Source organism: Eriocheir sinensis, chromosome 10 (assembly GCF_024679095.1).
Source record: "Eriocheir sinensis breed Jianghai 21 chromosome 10, ASM2467909v1, whole genome shotgun sequence".
NCBI lineage: Eukaryota > Metazoa > Arthropoda > Malacostraca > Decapoda > Varunidae > Eriocheir > Eriocheir sinensis.
The window spans coordinates 14,497,000-14,513,476 of NC_066518.1; the positions used below are offsets into that span (position 1 = coordinate 14,497,000).

At 48.0% G+C, this 16,477-nt stretch overlaps 1 protein-coding gene across 7 annotated transcripts in view; it reads right to left on the minus strand.

The window, feature by feature from the left end:
- The window catches only part of LOC126996626 (transcription factor 12-like), a 38,649-nt gene that overhangs the window by 10,067 nt on the left and 12,105 nt on the right, over positions 1–16,477 (minus strand). For 4 of the 7 annotated variants that reach the window (XM_050857302.1, XM_050857301.1, XM_050857305.1 and 1 more), the window contains 8 exons: positions 5,031–5,115; positions 4,493–4,668; positions 3,882–4,070; positions 3,345–3,512; positions 2,499–2,555; positions 1,944–2,169; positions 1,600–1,723; positions 37–132 (listed from right to left, as the gene is read on the minus strand). In XM_050857302.1, coding sequence (XP_050713259.1) covers positions 37–132; positions 1,600–1,723; positions 1,944–2,169; positions 2,499–2,555; positions 3,345–3,512; positions 3,882–4,070; positions 4,493–4,668; positions 5,031–5,115 — 1,121 coding nt within the window. The remainder of the gene's footprint in view (positions 1–36; positions 133–1,599; positions 1,724–1,943; positions 2,170–2,498; positions 2,556–3,344; positions 3,513–3,881; positions 4,071–4,492; positions 4,669–5,030; positions 5,116–16,477) is intronic. The other 3 variants (XM_050857304.1, XM_050857303.1, XM_050857306.1) reach the window with 2 other exon arrangements.

The window sequence follows — 16,477 nt, forward strand, 5'->3', positions numbered from 1 at the left end:
GCCCAGCCACAAGGAACACTGAACACTGGGACTCACCTTTCCCTCGCATTGTTGGCCTGGCGCCGCTCCTTCTCTCTTAAGGCTTTAGTTTCTGGGTCTGCACATTCGTCCTCCTCCGTACTGGAACAAGAACTAACAAGAGGTCATTATCAGAACTTAAATACTGTTAATAAGGAACAGCCCTGAAATAAGAACTAAATCTTAAAGTCAAACAGATAACAGTAGTGTGAGTAAGGACATTCTAAGAAATCCTGCTACTACTTTATTATTTTGATGATAATCATCTTAATAAAACATTCATGTATGCAGTCTAATAACATGAAAATAAACAGGATTGATGATACACTGAACTGACATTTCTTCAAAAAATGTATGTTTTTACTCCTTTAGTAATCAAGAACATCTTTTCCTTCACAGAACTTTAGCTCATAAATGACTAGTCCTATTTAAGAACTATATAACAAAACATCAGGTTCTAGAATCTAAATTCTTATGCATGAAAATACCCAATTATAATTTAAAATCATCAAAGGGTAATTTTCAACTGATATTTAAAACCACTACCTTCAGTGGTGAGCATGTGAGATGGTGTAAACAAAATGAAGGCCAACAATCATTTGACTACCATATAAAAAATTCACTAAACTTGAAATAATGACCAAAAGTACTGGTAGTGGTGTATGGTGAGAGGCAATGGAAATGTCTAGAAAGGTGATGAGCCAAGAAAGTTGATGTTAGACTGAACAGACTCATAAGTTTTGGTGTGAGTAGTGGTATTATGTTCCTACACAATGATGAATAAAAACTCGAGAATGTGAACACCTAAATATTCTACGAAAAGTGCATGGTAAGGTCACCTCACCTCACCACGCTACACTCAACCTCATCCTCACTCTAGGTCTTACACTTCTTTCATTCCTTCCTATATATACTAATCTATCTGACAGCACTTTTTCCTTCAGCACACTCAGCTCATACAAGAGATCCAGAATTAGATCTCCAGGTAGGGTGGAGATGGATGGGCCTTGCCCTGTCACCTATCAGCCCCAAGGTTGTGACAAACATTCAGTAGGGGTGACCCTCTCCTACCTGTCTTTTGTAGCAGAATGGGAAGAACTAACCCTAAGGAGACAGACGTTTCTTGTACAGGGCACCCAAGTGTGTTTATAAGCTTAACAGTACATTTCCTTGTGTGAAAGTGTTACTCTGAGCCTCTAAATAAAACTACATTACCTCAACGTTATCCATTTTTCCCTGATTCCCTCCATGTGGCCAAACCACCTTAGTGTGTTACCCTGAACACATCTGACAGCTTAGTGTCACGTGTCATATGAAGCACACAAATGATGAATGGGAAAAGTGGTGAACATGAGTGTTTATGTTGATGTATCATAAAAAAAAAGGAGAATTACAAGTGGAACATAGTGACAATCTGAATGAAAGGTAATTGTTATGTTGTGGCCAGACAATTAGAGTGAATTTCATTTACTCCATCACGTGACAGAATCAGTTTACAACTTGAGATCAAGAAATGGCATTCATGAAAATTGGTCCTTACTTTGATCCAACTCAACATGCACAAAAACTATATATCAATACCTTCGTGACCGTTTGCCACCCTTAGTTCCAGCTGGCATAGACCCCGCCACAGTGGTGGTGGGAAGGTGCGAGGAGAGATCTTCCGTCTTGATGTCCAGCTTGTCCTTGGAGCTGTCGCCTAAACCTGAATGGAGGAAAGAGCATTACTCCATGAGGGCTGATGCATCAGGAGGGAGGCCTGTATCATATGTTTTATACATCATGGTGACATAAACCACAATGTTATTTTTATAATAACAAATATGATGTACACACATGTACAGCATAATTCTCTAATGGGATAGAAAAGTCAGTTGATGTACAGCTTACTGAAAGCAAAAATGATGATCAAGTGTGTTTCTTACCTGAAACAAGGCCTTTTAGGTCTTGAGAATGGGACCCCAATGTTGTGAAAGTGGAATTTGGTGGGGCTCCAAGATGTGAATCTAGAGCAGATGGGTAGGGAGGGAGGGAGCCTCCATGGGAGGACGGCCCAAGGTGACCTCCAGCCCCTGGTAGACCACCTGTGGTTTCTGCGTGGCGCTGTAGCACATTAACAGCATCCTCCAATCTCTCATCTATTCTTGATCCCTAAAAAGAAAAAGAAAAGTTTGTTCACTGGTAAATGTTTACAGTAAGTCAGATAAACCATGACAGCTGAGGGACGTAACACTTAAGGCAATCATATCTCATTTGGTTCTGCGTGAGGCGTGACTATTTGAGTCCTGGTATGAATTAAAAGATATGCATTCATGTATTTAATCTATTTAAATATTGCAGGAGTAAAACTTTCAAGTTTTTCATATAGTACTTTTCTTAAGTTCAATGCATTTGACAACAGAACATAAGCAATGTAAAACCACTCCTGCTCTTGAGAAATGTCCAAACACACAAACCAAGCAGAAGAGAAAGTGCATTACCTCAATATCTCGTAGGTAGTCGATTGCGGACTCTAAGTTCTCCTCTGCCATACGTGGCTATAGTGCAATAAAGAAGAAAAGAAGAAAAAAATGTATAATAACCATGCAAACTTAAGTGAAAAGGTGTACTAGTTCATGCAAAATGTGGTGCAGTCTTACATACTGATAAAAATTCATGCCATGTCAGTGCAAGACAACATGCAATGTTGTCAGGAAATGAAAAATTAAGGCAACACGTGGAACTACACAAAATTAAACAATGCGCTACTTTCTCCCCACTCAGAAGATCCTACATCCTGGTAAGAGGATGTTCACTGATGCATTGCTTTTATCACTCAAAACTGCAAAGCAACAGTAGTGCACAGCAAAGGGACACCTAGGCCAATGTCTGGTGATGTTCAATGCTACACATTATTGGATAACAAAATGAATGGATCATTTTATAAATCCTAATACATAACTAATAAATATACAAAACAGTCCTACAACTATATTGATTAAGCTTGCAGTTTCTATACAGAACACTAATGTGAAAAAACAATAACACTGAGAAGTTAAAATACAAAATCATTCACTGCTACACACAGGGTACTTTGATGACAGATTTGTGCCCCGGACTAAGAAGACTACAGACATGCAAGATGAACTAGTCACAAGTGGAGATGCTGAAAAGCTTAGTGCTGGTGTTGCAAAGGATGCCATTAACAGATACAATGCCAAAAAGAATTTGACAGTGTCCCTTTATCATCTATACCCAACTGTGTCAAACTTAACAATGTGCACAAAAGAACTAGTTTCAGTGGTTCTAAAATGGTGCTCTAGTTGGAAGAAGCCCCGGAGACTTACCATCGGAAGAGAACGATCAAAGTGAGGTGAGGTGGGCGTGTGAGGCTGTGGCCACTGCTGGGGGGCCCCACTGGTGGCGCCGGAGGTGAGGGGTGGCGGGGAGGTGGCCGACACAGGGGTGCCGGGGTTACTGCTGTAGCTGCTGGATGTCTGCTCGCCGGGGTAAATCTGATAAACACAACAACAGCCTTTAATAGTGAGGGCTAAAAATTCTATAAAAATGGTGTACAGACAGATTTCCTAAAGATCTCAAAATGATGGATTATAGTGACAACAGTTTGGGTGCAGGAAGGCATCACAGAGACAGTGGCCAGGTGATACAAGAAAATAAGACTCTGTGAGAGGCCAGTCAGCTTGCAAAATGCAGTTCCTGAAAACCTATGGTCTGTAAAGTATAGAATAAGTCCTTCTGCCCCGAGGTTTTAACGATCTCAGTGATTTGCTGCAGAAATTTGTTGATGTTTTTTCTTTGAATTCACACTGTACACATTGATTTCTACTCTTCCATCAGGAGCAGACACCACACAGGGTACTTACAGAAGATAATGCTTTGCCGAGTGTGTCACCAGTATTTGCTGTGGCTGTGGCCTGGGTGTGGTTAGGCACAGGGGAGTGTGTGTAGAGTGGTGAGGAGGTGGCCACTGAGCCGCCTCCTGTTGTGCTGCTTGCACCTGGCCCTCGGAATGATGACATGGGTGGCAAGCCTGAGGCCATGGTTTCATAACCCTGCAGAGGTAAAAAGTAATTCTTAATATTTCATTAATATGATGTCCCATGACAGTGATCAATTTCATCCAGTTATGTATTGAAACTCACAAGCCTACAAGTGCCAAATTTATACAGCAAGAAAAGTTTGGCTTATCTATGCATACAGAGTTGATGTTATTTAAAGTCTTAGACTCTGCTGTACAATCATAACATTTCCCTCCACACCTCCAAGATACAGAGGACACTTGATAAAAGTTGCTGCTGGCAAACTTTATCTTTGCTGTGGTGGTGGTGGCTGCAGTCTTGATATTTCAGAGGGCTTAATTAATATGTAAAATTTCCATGGTACATGACCACCAAGATCTGTACTGCAGGTTAATTTGTAAATGTTGAGCAAGACATACAAGGCGTGAGAAGTCTTGTTTCCCTCCTGTACTTACCATGTGGTCAGGGAGGTGAGGGGCCATGTAGTGTGGCTGTGATAGGTGGGAGGAGGGGCCCATCATGGACGGTGAGGGGTAGGGATAACTCCCCATGGCTCCTGCCACTGCCGCTGCTGCTGCTGCTCCGCTCCCGCCACCCCCAGTTGCTCCCCAGACATCGCTGCCTCCACCCTCTGTAAGCCGAAGAGGACAGCAACATGTTTAAAATCATACGAGTTTACAAACTGCTCAGAATTTTTTGGTGTGTAGTATCATTAAAGGCTGTATCCATTGACTATTTAATGTAGGACCCGAGGCTAGGTTGAACTTGGTATTGTTTACTATTCAACTATGGAAAGTATTGTATTATTTACTATTCAATTATTGAGAGCATCAGACACCTCTCCACGCGAAATTGACCTCTCTTTTGATTTCTCGTTCTATTTTCTTTTGTTGGAGCAGCGTCTAGCGGGCTTTTTTTGTTTATTGTTTATTGCCCTTGAGCTGCCTCCCTTGCTGTAAAAAGAAAAAAAAAAAAAAAATGCTGCCTGCTTACCCATGAAGTAGGAGTCCCCATAGAGGCCGCCGGGCTTGGGCGACGTGTACCGCGGCGAGTCCTGGTTGAAGTCATCTGAGCCATACTGCAAAGAAGGTTACCACGATTACTACGAGGCAATAATAATAAAAAAAAAAAGCAACTTATTGGCTGTTTTTTTTTAGGTCTCAAAGAATGAAAGCTCAAATGAAGAAATTATTAAGAGGTCAAAAAAAAAAGTTATTATCTACCTAATAGGACATTTTTTTTTTTTAAGAGCATCTCTCTACAGATGAAAGGTACAAGTCTTCATAACTATTATCACTGCTTTAGTATATACTATATATAGGTTAATCATGTTTTCCAACTCTAGGAAGCTTATTGGTAACACCAGACAGGAGTCTATAAGAAAATAAATCTTCGCTGTATTAGTGAAAGTTGTCAATAAAGAAATTGGGAGTCACGAACTTCCTTGAAAACCGTTTTATGTATGCACTAACAGTGACTGACACGCTACATTATGTACGAATTCCCTTTATCCATTGCACACAGCCCCTGAACGCTGCGTGCCCGAACCTCGCCCAGGGCGGTGCCGAACCTGAGGCGTCGGCGTCGGCGGCGTGAGGACCTCCCTGAGACCGCCGCGGGGCTCGGTGTGCGTGAGTAATGGCGGAGGAGGGTGACGCAGCCCCGCGACGGTCCGGCCAGGTCTCCGTGATACAGGGCGGCGGTAATATTGGGTAATATCACTTATCGCGTCGGTGGCTACCAAACCCAATAATGTGGCTGGGCGGCCCCGACGCTTCATCCAATAATGGGAAGTCTACTGCCCCCTCTTGCTCCTCTTCTTGGCCCCCCTACCCTCTCCCTCAGCACCACCACAATGCTAGCCGCAAGCACTCTCTCTCTCTCTCTCTCTCTCTCTCTCTCTCTCTCTCTCTCTCTCCATACACACACACACACACACACACATATAGATATATATATATATATATATATATATATATATATATATATATATATATATATATATATATATAAAACGATCACAAAAACACAGCGCCAGCTCCGAGTTGGCTCGCAGCCTCCCGGCCACAAGTGAACAGCTTCAGCGTGTCTGCAGGCCCTTGCTCGGCGGCGTCACGGCTTCAGGCCAAGAGGACCACACGGGCGGTCGCGCAGGGTGGCCGCCGGTAGCAGGGCACGGGGCCGCGGATCATAAGTTCAGGTCCATGTGTAACAATATTGTCTGCGATGAACGAGGCTGAAGGGAAGTCTCTTGGAGGCACTGGATGCAGGAAGTCATGACAAGTTGTCGACGACGAAACAAAACGGAAGTGTCCGAACGCCAAGTGCGGCCACTTTAATATGAGACTTATTGAAGCCATAAACTGGGAGTAAATAATAAATGGACACTCATAAAGCTAGGAAGTGCCAGGCCGGACATCAAGACGGCGGCCTGAGGGGCGTAACCCGCCTGGCAGTTTAGGCTCATCCCGCGCCACAACGGGCAGCAACTTGCCCCTTACCGCCCTACCTGCCACTCCGCCGCTTTTCATTAAGTTGAGAAGATAATTTCGCGGCGCTGAATATGAAAAGTGCACTCAAGAAAATTACTCAATACGAGCGAGACGTAGACATCCGTACACTCCAGGCTGCATGCTGGTCCGCTCGTCCTCACCCTCCCTTCACCCCGTCTCTTCCTCCCCGCACCGCCCACAAGCCCGCCCGAATGGGCCTCGCACACCACCGTGCTCAGCTATTCCAAGCCCATCATGTTTATTTCTAAGTAAAACCTATACACCAGACAAGGATACGGAGAGCCACGGCAGGAGCAAGCCGTTGTGGTTTACACCCCTGGACAGCTTACTCGCCAGACGCTGACCTGCACTCCCTCTCCGCCGCCCTCGTCCCCACCGCAGCACCTCCAAGCTGTCCGCCAAATACAAGACACTCTTACAGCTTCACAGTTATTCATACAATAATTCCAGGTCAAGCCAACCCCGTGTCGTGGGTCGCATGATTAGGGCGTCTCGGGGCCACCTGGCCCGAGATGAGAGCGGGGCGCACACACCAGACGGCCGAGCACTTTACGAGGGTGGCTGAGCCCCATAAAGAGGGAGAGAGCGCTGGGGAAGAGATGCCGCTGCTGTTTCCTTCAGTGCTGCTGCTGGGCGGACGTTCCATCCATGGGTGCCTTGTTTTAGGGGTGAAATACCAGGTGGTCCTGAGGCTGGCTGCTGGAACCAATTGGAACAAACAAGTTGTGTGGTTCGTGGTTTGTGTAAAACAATAGTATACTTCATTACACTGGTCTGGGGCACCGGAATAACGGCGGTCAGATGAAAAAATGCAACACTATTTACAAGTAGTATAATAATAAAAGACGTACTACTGGCTAGAAGCAGCTGGAATGCATCACACTAGATGTGGTCGTTCCGGGGGTGATGGAGCGACGAGAGCAGCAAAATAACCTTTTCTGGGAAGCGGCGTCTTCATAATGCACGACCGTCAACGGCGACCACTATACCGTCTTACAATGTTAATGACGGACAGCCTCGCCCTCGGTGCACTGCCACAGTGGGAAAGCCTCTTGACTTTATTTGGTTGGATACAGTCCCGGAAATATCTTTACCCAACAACAAAAAACAACAACATTGATGTAACTTTCCTGTTTTCAGCTGTGGAACTGAAAACGTTTAACATTTTCCTTACGAAACACAAGTCAGCAGCACGCACAGCCTTCCAAATTATATCTAGCAATAGTTAAACACGCTCGCCTAAGCAGCGAATAGAAATGCTCATCATAAGCCTCTCATCACCATTGTCATCGCCAGCAACAGACGCTCTGGACGCAGCTATTGTGCCCGACTTAGCTTCCCCGAACATCAAGGTCAAACTAATGAATGGCCCACTAGGCGTGCTGCATCCTAGGTCATCATCTGCTGGCAGTCCCTCCCTCCCCGTGCCGCCGGCGGAGCAGTGTTGACGCACACCTGAACAGCGTCACCGAGGCGTGCATAAACGTGTTTATGGCTCAGCGGCAGCAGACACACCTAATGGCCGGGAGACAGTCGCGGCTAGTCTGTTCCGTGATCCAGATCCATAACGAAGTTCTTGTTAAGCTTAAGGGTCATGCATGTTGATACTACAGCCTATTGTGTGTGCCGGGCGAGGCTATTGGCAATGACCGACGCACTCAGAAGGGGCGTGTCTTGGGACGCGGATGTGAATGTGCATCACTGGGCGTCACCAGTGTGTGTGTGTGTGTGTGTGTGTGTGTGTGTGTAGAGAGAGAGAGAGAGAGAGAGAGAGAGAGAGAGAGAGAGAGAGAGAGAGAGAGAGAGAGAGAGAGAGACTCTGGAGTGCCAGGAATCACGGTGCATTGAGGAAAGGAAGACCACACGAGTGACATGCGAGTTCGCTGACGACAGGGCGGAGCAGGTGCATGGCCAAGCAAGCTGCCGGGCCAACAAGAGGCAGGCAGGGGGCAGCGCTGACAACACCAAGATTACAAAGCGGAGAGCTGAGAACCCGATGACCTGTTGGGAACCTTATAGCCTGTCGTGGCTGTGTGGTAAGTGTAGGAGACTGTTTGGAGGGCGTAGCGGGCTGTGTGCTGGGTGTAACTGGCTTTGGTGGGTGTAGGAGGCTGTTTGGTGGGTGCAGTAGGGTGTAGGGGGCTGTGTGCTGGGTGTATCTGGCTTTGGTGGATGTAGGACGCTGTTTGATGAGTGCAGGAGGGTGTAGCGGGCTGTGTGTTGGGTGTAATTGGCTTTGGTGGGTGTAGGACGCTGTTTGATGGGTGCAGTAGGGTGTAACTGGCTTTGGTGGATGTAGAAGACTGTTTGGTGGGTGCAGGAGGGTGTAGAGGGCTGTGTGCAAGGGAGTAAATGGTTGTAGTGCATGTAGATGGGTGTAGCCAGCCGGTTGGTGGGTACAAGTGTGTGAGGAGGGTGTAACGGCCCGGTTAGTAAGTACAGGTGGGTGTGTGGCTGTGCGGTGGATGCTGCGAGTTGTCTAGTAGGAGCAGAAGTGTGTGTAGGTAGTGGTGTAGCTTTGTGATGGGTGTAGCATCATGCGCGTGGGCGGGGCAGCGAGTGAGTGCCCATGGAAACCGTTGGGCATCGAGCCATAGGACTGAAGGGCTGGAGTAGATGTGTCTGGGTTCCCACTCCAGCATGCGTTAGGACTGTCCGTGATATCTACCGTGTCTTAACCTTTGTCGATGTGAATAAAAGCTAAAATGTGAATGTCAGGCGGAATAAGTAAGAGAGACTGCGGCAGCGACGAACCCACCTCCGCCCCCGTTCCTTCACGCCATCAACCCCCTTCTTCCTTCCCTCCCTCTGTATGTCGTCCACCAGCTATATATCACCAAAAAGAATCTGAACACTTCTGGAGCAACGGATGACTATGAAAAGTGACATCTAACATACTACTTACTGCTTTCAACCCTTCCCCTTCTCCTCGCCCCTCCCTTTCTTTCTTCCTAAGAGTATAACGTCATCAATTATAACATGAACATTGAAGCATCGGGTTGAAGAAGAAAAAATATATTCACTGCTGAGTTTTCTAACACTGAGCGTCTAGTCTTCAACCTCGCCCTTGTCCCTTCCCTCCCTCTCTCTCTTGCGATGCCGCCCCCTGAAGCACTGACTGAAACTAACGTGTTAAACAATTCTCAAGCCCCCCTATACTCCTAAAGCAACGACTCAAACACTAAATAGGGCCACTTTTCTAACATACAGAGTCTAGTCCTCACCCTCGCCCCTGTCCCTTCCCTTTCCTTTTCTCTCGTGATGCCGCCCCTTAAAGCCTTGACTAAACTAACTTGTTAAATAGTATACACAAGTTCTCCTATACACTCCTAAAGCAACGACTCAAACACTATACAGGGCCAGTTTTCTAACATACAGCGTCTATTCCTCGCCCCTGTCTCTCTCTCTCTCTCTCTCTCTCTCTCTCTCTCTCTCTCTCTCTCGTGATCCGCCCCCAAAGCATAAGATAAAACAGCATTCTCAAGCCCTCCTATACACTCCTAAAGCAACGACTCAAACACTATACAGGGCCAGTTTTCTAACATACAGCGTCTATTCCTCGCCCCTGTCCTCTCTCTCTCTCTCTCTTTCTCGTGATCCGCCCCCAAAGCATTAGATAAAACAGCATTCTCAAGCCCTCCTATACACTCCTAAAGCAACAACTCCAACACTATACAGGGCCACCTTTCTAACCTAGCGCCGTCAATCGTGCTAGATAGCGAGGGGCACGCGTGTCTGGCTCAGGTAATAGTTAGGGTTCGTATCAAGCAGGTAAGGATGTGACGCCACGACTGCGATAAGGAGGAGTACAACAACCCGCACTTGACTGCCACATCCCGGCCCTCAACAGCCCCACGAGACGACCTGCGACGCACCCCTCACAATTCTTTATGCTCACATTCTCACACACACTGACAGGTTGATTGAAAAAGATAGATAGGTGGACAGGGATAGAGAAATCACAAAACAAAAGCAATCCACAAGGTCCACTGTCAGATAACTCCACCGTCTTTTAATACTGTCCCACAAGCTCTGTATTGGGAACTCTGAATGCGCCGATTAGTAGTGGTAGTCTGCACGGCGTAGCAAGACCACCACTACCACCACCACCCACCCGCCCACCTACAGCTTCTTTGGATGCCGCAGAACAGCCTCGGACTCGGTTCAGAACATGCACAAATCTCAACTTTGCGGGTTTTAGGGATATGCTTTGTAAGTTTTAGGGGTATGCAGTGTAATTTTAGACAATATTTAAGAAACGCCGGACTTGATGTAGCAGGGATTAAGTAAAAGACGACTTTAAGCTCTGAGCTCCACATTAAGCTTTATCCCACAAGGCGGCGTCGAGGGATGCAGGCAATTTTAATCAGCATTCGACATTTTGAGAAACGCGTTGACATTGACGAAACGCCTTGCTCGTCTCTGCAATACCTCACGTGTCTCAGGTGCCTGAAGCAGCCTCGGCCCCACCATGTGTTGATAGCACGATGGACATGGAAATTTCCAAAGGATGGAGGCTAATACAACTGATAAGCGCCTCTAAATGTAGCTTCAAGCAGTGATCATCCGCTGCTCGTATGTACCGTCTACCCACATCCAATTGAAAGATGAATACTACTATTAGCACTTCTACTACTACTAATAACTGTATATGAGGAATAAGAAGTTTCAGCTGCCTCGCTACATATTTCTATGAAGGCAGATTATTCAGGATCACACACCCCAGCTGCTTCATAGCGGCAACATTGGCCACTGGGATCCCGACGTGGAATTATCGTATCCATAGACCCTGTTGTCAGCCCGCACAGTGACTCACTCTCTCTGCCATCTCGGCACATCTTGGACGGGGGACAGGCACAGTCAAGGCAGCAGGAGATCTAAGTCAAGTTTTTTTCTTTCTTTTTATTTCGTCCGTGGTGGGAGGACCGAGGGGAGAAAAAGTGCAATATGAGGGAGGCGACGTCCACGGCTGGGTCATCATAAAACCATCACGGGTTTCCTTTGCCGGCCACGAAAGTGAAGAGAGGGTGAGCGACACACCGCCAGCCGCTCCCTCCCCCTCCAGCCTCGGACAAAGTCTTCACCACCGTCACCCTCTCAGACCAAAGGCGCCTCACACTCACCGCCAACTTTCCCGCGACGAAAATAATTTAAGTCAAGATATAATAAATTTCCCTTGAGGTGACCGCTCAGGAAACCATGTCTGCCACTTGCATGGGGAAGATCAATGCCACTCGGGGCTTCCGACGGCGGTGCAAGTCTCGGGTGAACCTTCACCTACACCCTCTTTTTGCGGGTCCTGAAGCCACTGCCATGGTTTGCTGTGTACCCTGGCGGCCCCGCTGTCTCATGTGACCCTGAATTACTGCGTCACAAACAACAATGATGAGCAAAGGACGGCGGGAGGAGTGGCCGAGGCTGGCGATCAGGAGGGAGGCTGCAGGGCGGGCGGGAAGGCCTGGGGCGCCCGCTAACTCGCCTAACAGCGAGGGTGTCGAGGGAACGCTCCGCACCGCTTCAAAGGCGCCGCCCTCCGGTAATTTCCATATCGTTCTTTGTGTGGCAGCAGTGTGGTGGTGATACAGGCGCGCTGGAGCCCGAGTTACTCCACACACACACACACACACACACACACACACACACACACACACCACACACACACACACAGTAGGTATTTCTCTTTTAAACTAGGTAATGCTAGGTGGAAGCCTAAAACAATTTTCAAGGAGCAACACTTCCACGGGCAGTCTGGCTCACCATCTCAGGGAGCCAAGACCGCGACCATTACTGTTACGATAAATAAATATATATACACATAAACACACATACATACAACAAAGTCTGGCACGTGACGAACGTTAAGGGACTTGTGGGACTAGAATCAATTCCATTGAGCAAATTTTTATATATACTTTACATTATAATAGTTTATTTTCTGCCTCCACTCCACCAGCGCCTCCGACCTGGTCTTGAATGTTTCATCTTCAATAATTTGTATCAAACTAGTCCGGCGGTAACCACGCCCGCTACTGAACAGAGCCACAGTCAAGTCCAACACCAAGAGCCCATAAAACCAGCCTCGCCACACAGCCTCTCCGCCTGGTCTACTCTGGGCTGATGCTGAGGTCAAGTGGGGTTAGGTGGAGCGACCCCGGCACCCCCCCTCCCCCACCACCCCAAATATTGAGGATCCATGCCATATTTCCAAGTCGTTCTTTTATTCATTGCCATCGACCGGGTGACCAGGACGGCCAGGCCTGAAATGAAACAACACAAAAAAGCACCTCCCGCATCCTTGAGCCGCGTCCCGAGCATCACGGGAAGGCTGAGGAAGGCGCTGCTCCCGTCACCATCCTCGGAGTGGCAACGAGAGGTTGGTGAGACGCTGCCACCTCCGGCGGCTACAAGACCTCGTTCCTGGTGCTCGCCCGCCGTCTCACACTAACACTGCACCCTAACTCGACACCCCGCAAGTTAACGCCTACTCCTTCTGACCCCAGCTCCTGACATGAGCTTACATAGGCCTACACGAGCCACATTCTGTCGGGGCAGCTTTGAGTACACTGTCAGGGCCGGGGAGCACAGGCATCCAAGGGGAGGCTGGGAGGCGGCCGAGCGCTCCCAGCCGTATGGAAATTTGAGCCCCCGAGGGTAGTGATGATATATGCAAAATCTCCTTGTCCAATACTCGGCAAGTCTAAGCGACCGATTCGTAAAGTCGCGTTGGACATATACCCGCCTTATCGTCGACATTCGTTGCTGTCAGGCGGGATAGCCTCCGCCTCAGGGAAGCGAGAAAAAAAATAATGATAAATACTGAAAGCCTTCCTTTGTTTTCTGTTCACCGTTCAGTTTCATATTTTCCACGATACGCCAATAAATAACCCGAGCATTCATTGATTCGTGAAGAATCCGCACAGAACAAACAACAAATGCAGCGATAAGCGGCTCTGTCTTGCGAGACGTGTTATTGTAACTCGGTGACGGCAGGCGGCGGGAGTCGGTGGCCTTTCTGGCGTTGCTTCACAGGCCGCAGGAACGGAAGCTTCGCAGCTCCCGTCGCAGTCAAACATGAAGGATAAATGTAGTTCATTCCCCCTCCCCCCCTCCCTGCGACAGCTCCAGGACGGGAGGAGTTTCTTATGCCGCCGGAGAACACCGCGAGATGATGATGATGATAACAGATAATAGACTGGCAGCAAAAAGATAGACCGGGTTATGTTTCAACACCGAGTGCGCGCCTCTGAGCCAACCTTGGAAGGGTGGCTCGAGCCCCTCATAAAACAGCATTGTTGAGAAAGCATTGTCGTCTCAGGGAGTTGCACAGGTGAGTGGTGCCCTCCAAGAGAGTATCTCGCACCCTATCTTGCCTCCAGCCACACCCTAACCACGCTCACTGCCTGTATAAAACCAAAAACGCAGATTGCGCAACACAACACCCCGTACAAAAACGGCTTTACGGGAGCATCACCACTACCTGAGCCTCGATAAACACGGCAAAAAGTGGGTGAGCGCCAGAACAGTGGCCGTGGGGCTGCTGACTCCGACGCGACTCCTACGCACACACAAACACGACCTCAACACGGGCGAACTTGGCGGCGGCAAACACGGATAAAAAGAGTAAGAAGGGAAACAAACAAACAAACAAAAAAGAAGAGTAAGAAAAACGGACTCAGAAGGAGGGAGAGAAAAGGAACACAATACACACACACACACACACACACACACACACACACACACACACACACACACACACAATATATACTCCATACAACCACGTTATCTTAGATCGCGAGTCCAGTGCAAGCCATTCTTTTTTTCTCTCACCACACAGCCTCGGGTCTCCTCCTCCTCCTCTCTGCCACGGATTTCCATACTTAGCTTCAGAGGGAAAAAAAAGAAAGAAAAAAAAAGAAAAAGGCAGGGCGCTCGTCTCTACATACTTCGGACGCGCCTTCTCACTTCGTCACGCGGGGGGGCCACGAAGCTGACGAAGGGCTGACGAAGCGAATGGGGAGAACCACAGAGGCGACGATTGAATGTGTGTGACGATGACGGAGATAGATAGATCGAGAAAACAATGCGTAAAAAAAAACGACTATAAAGAAGAGAAGGAACTGTAAGGAGGACGAGGAGGCTGGGAAAGATGAGGAAAGAGGAAAGGGAGGAAAAAGCTGGGGAAGACGGAATAGCCACGGCAGAGATGAAGGAGGAGGAAGAGGAGGAGGAGGCTGGGAATGGAAGAAGAGGAAAGAGAAGTAGAAGAAAGTCAGGAAGGAGGAGGAGGCAGGAGAAGGAGGGAGAGAGAGAAAAAAAGAAAGGTGGGTGAGAAACTGGAGAAAGAGAAAGGAGAGAGAGAAAGAAAGGCGACAAAGAGAGAGAATGAGGAGTCAGAGTGAGAAAGAGAAGACAGAGAGAAAGGAGGAGGAAGAGGAGGAGGAGGAACAGGAGCGGCGTGTAGGAGCCGTGGCTGTGGAACACGAGTCATCCATTACTGAGTCGATAGTCCCAATACGAGGTGCGGCCCGGGCACCTCCCTCCCGCCGACTTGAGGCGAGGGCTGCAGCGTCTTGAGCCCCCGCCCCGCCCAGCCTCACTCACTCGCTCGCTCTCCCTGCCTGCTAATGGCCGCTAACCCCCCACCCCTAACCCCCTTTTCTCTCTCTCTCTCTCTCTCTCTCTCTCTCTCTCTCTCTCTCTCTCTCTCTCTCTCTCTCTCTCTCTCTCTCTCACACACACACACACACACACACTGTCAAAACGCTGTCAGCTCAATGCGGGTCGGTCGGTCGGGCTCACCTGGATGACAGACTCGAGATATAATTCACCTGTTATCGCTGTCAGCCTCGGAGTAGCGTTAGCCTGCAGGTGCGGCGGTGAGCTGGGAGGGGCCGACGAGACCTGCCTCACTGCCACGCTCATGCCCTCATTCCTTCCCAGTCTTGCTATAGTGCGTCTTTCCTTTTATCCTTCCTTCCTTGACTCACTCCCTCACTCCATCTCATGTCAGTTTCAAGCTCGCGAAATGGTTACACTCCTATTGTTTCGCTCACTCCATCCTTGATCATGCCACTCCCTATACCTCATTAGACAGGCACTTCTCTCTCTCTCTCTCTCTCTCTCTCTCTCTCTCTCTCTCTCTCTCTCTCGTACTTCTTTTGTCATGCCACTCCCAACCTCACTTTATTCTCTCACTTATCTCCCCTCTCTCTCTCTCTATCTCGTTCACTTCAGTTGTCATTCCAAGTTTTGCTGTATTGTCAAACTCATCTCCTCTCCTTTCGTTCACTTCAGCCATGCCACTCAACCTTGCTTCCCTCACTTCAGTCATCCCACTTCCTATCTCATACTCATTTCTTTCGTTCATTCACTCACTTCAATCTTGCCACTTCCTACCTCACTACTCTCACACTCATCTCTCTCGTCCATTCACTCATTTCATTCATGCCATTTCCTTTCTCTCTTTATATATACCCTCCTTCCCTCCCTCAGTCCCTCCTGACCTGACGGTTCTTCCTCTCTCACTCGACTGTCACACACTTCTGCTCCTCCTTCATTCTCGGCATTTCCTGCAGCCGAGTTTCTTCCTCTTCCCCGCCCGGCCGGTCACTCCCACGATCCATGCTGTGAAACTTTCCAGGGACACGAGCGAGACAGACAAGACAGATAGAGGCCTTCGTCATTGGGGACTATTGGGACTCCTACGAAACAAACATCCATATTCTTAAACGTATCAGGCTCCCATTACGACTATTTTCCAAGCTCCAGAGAATATTAACCGGGTTTTCTAGGGTGTTTCTTCCTGATCATGGTGCAGAGGTCGGGTATAGCTATCACTGGAATCACAAAACGATCCATCAAGATCCGAGCAACTTCTACGAAAGACTTTTCAAACAGGCGTACTTGAGGTGCCGATGTTTAAGAATA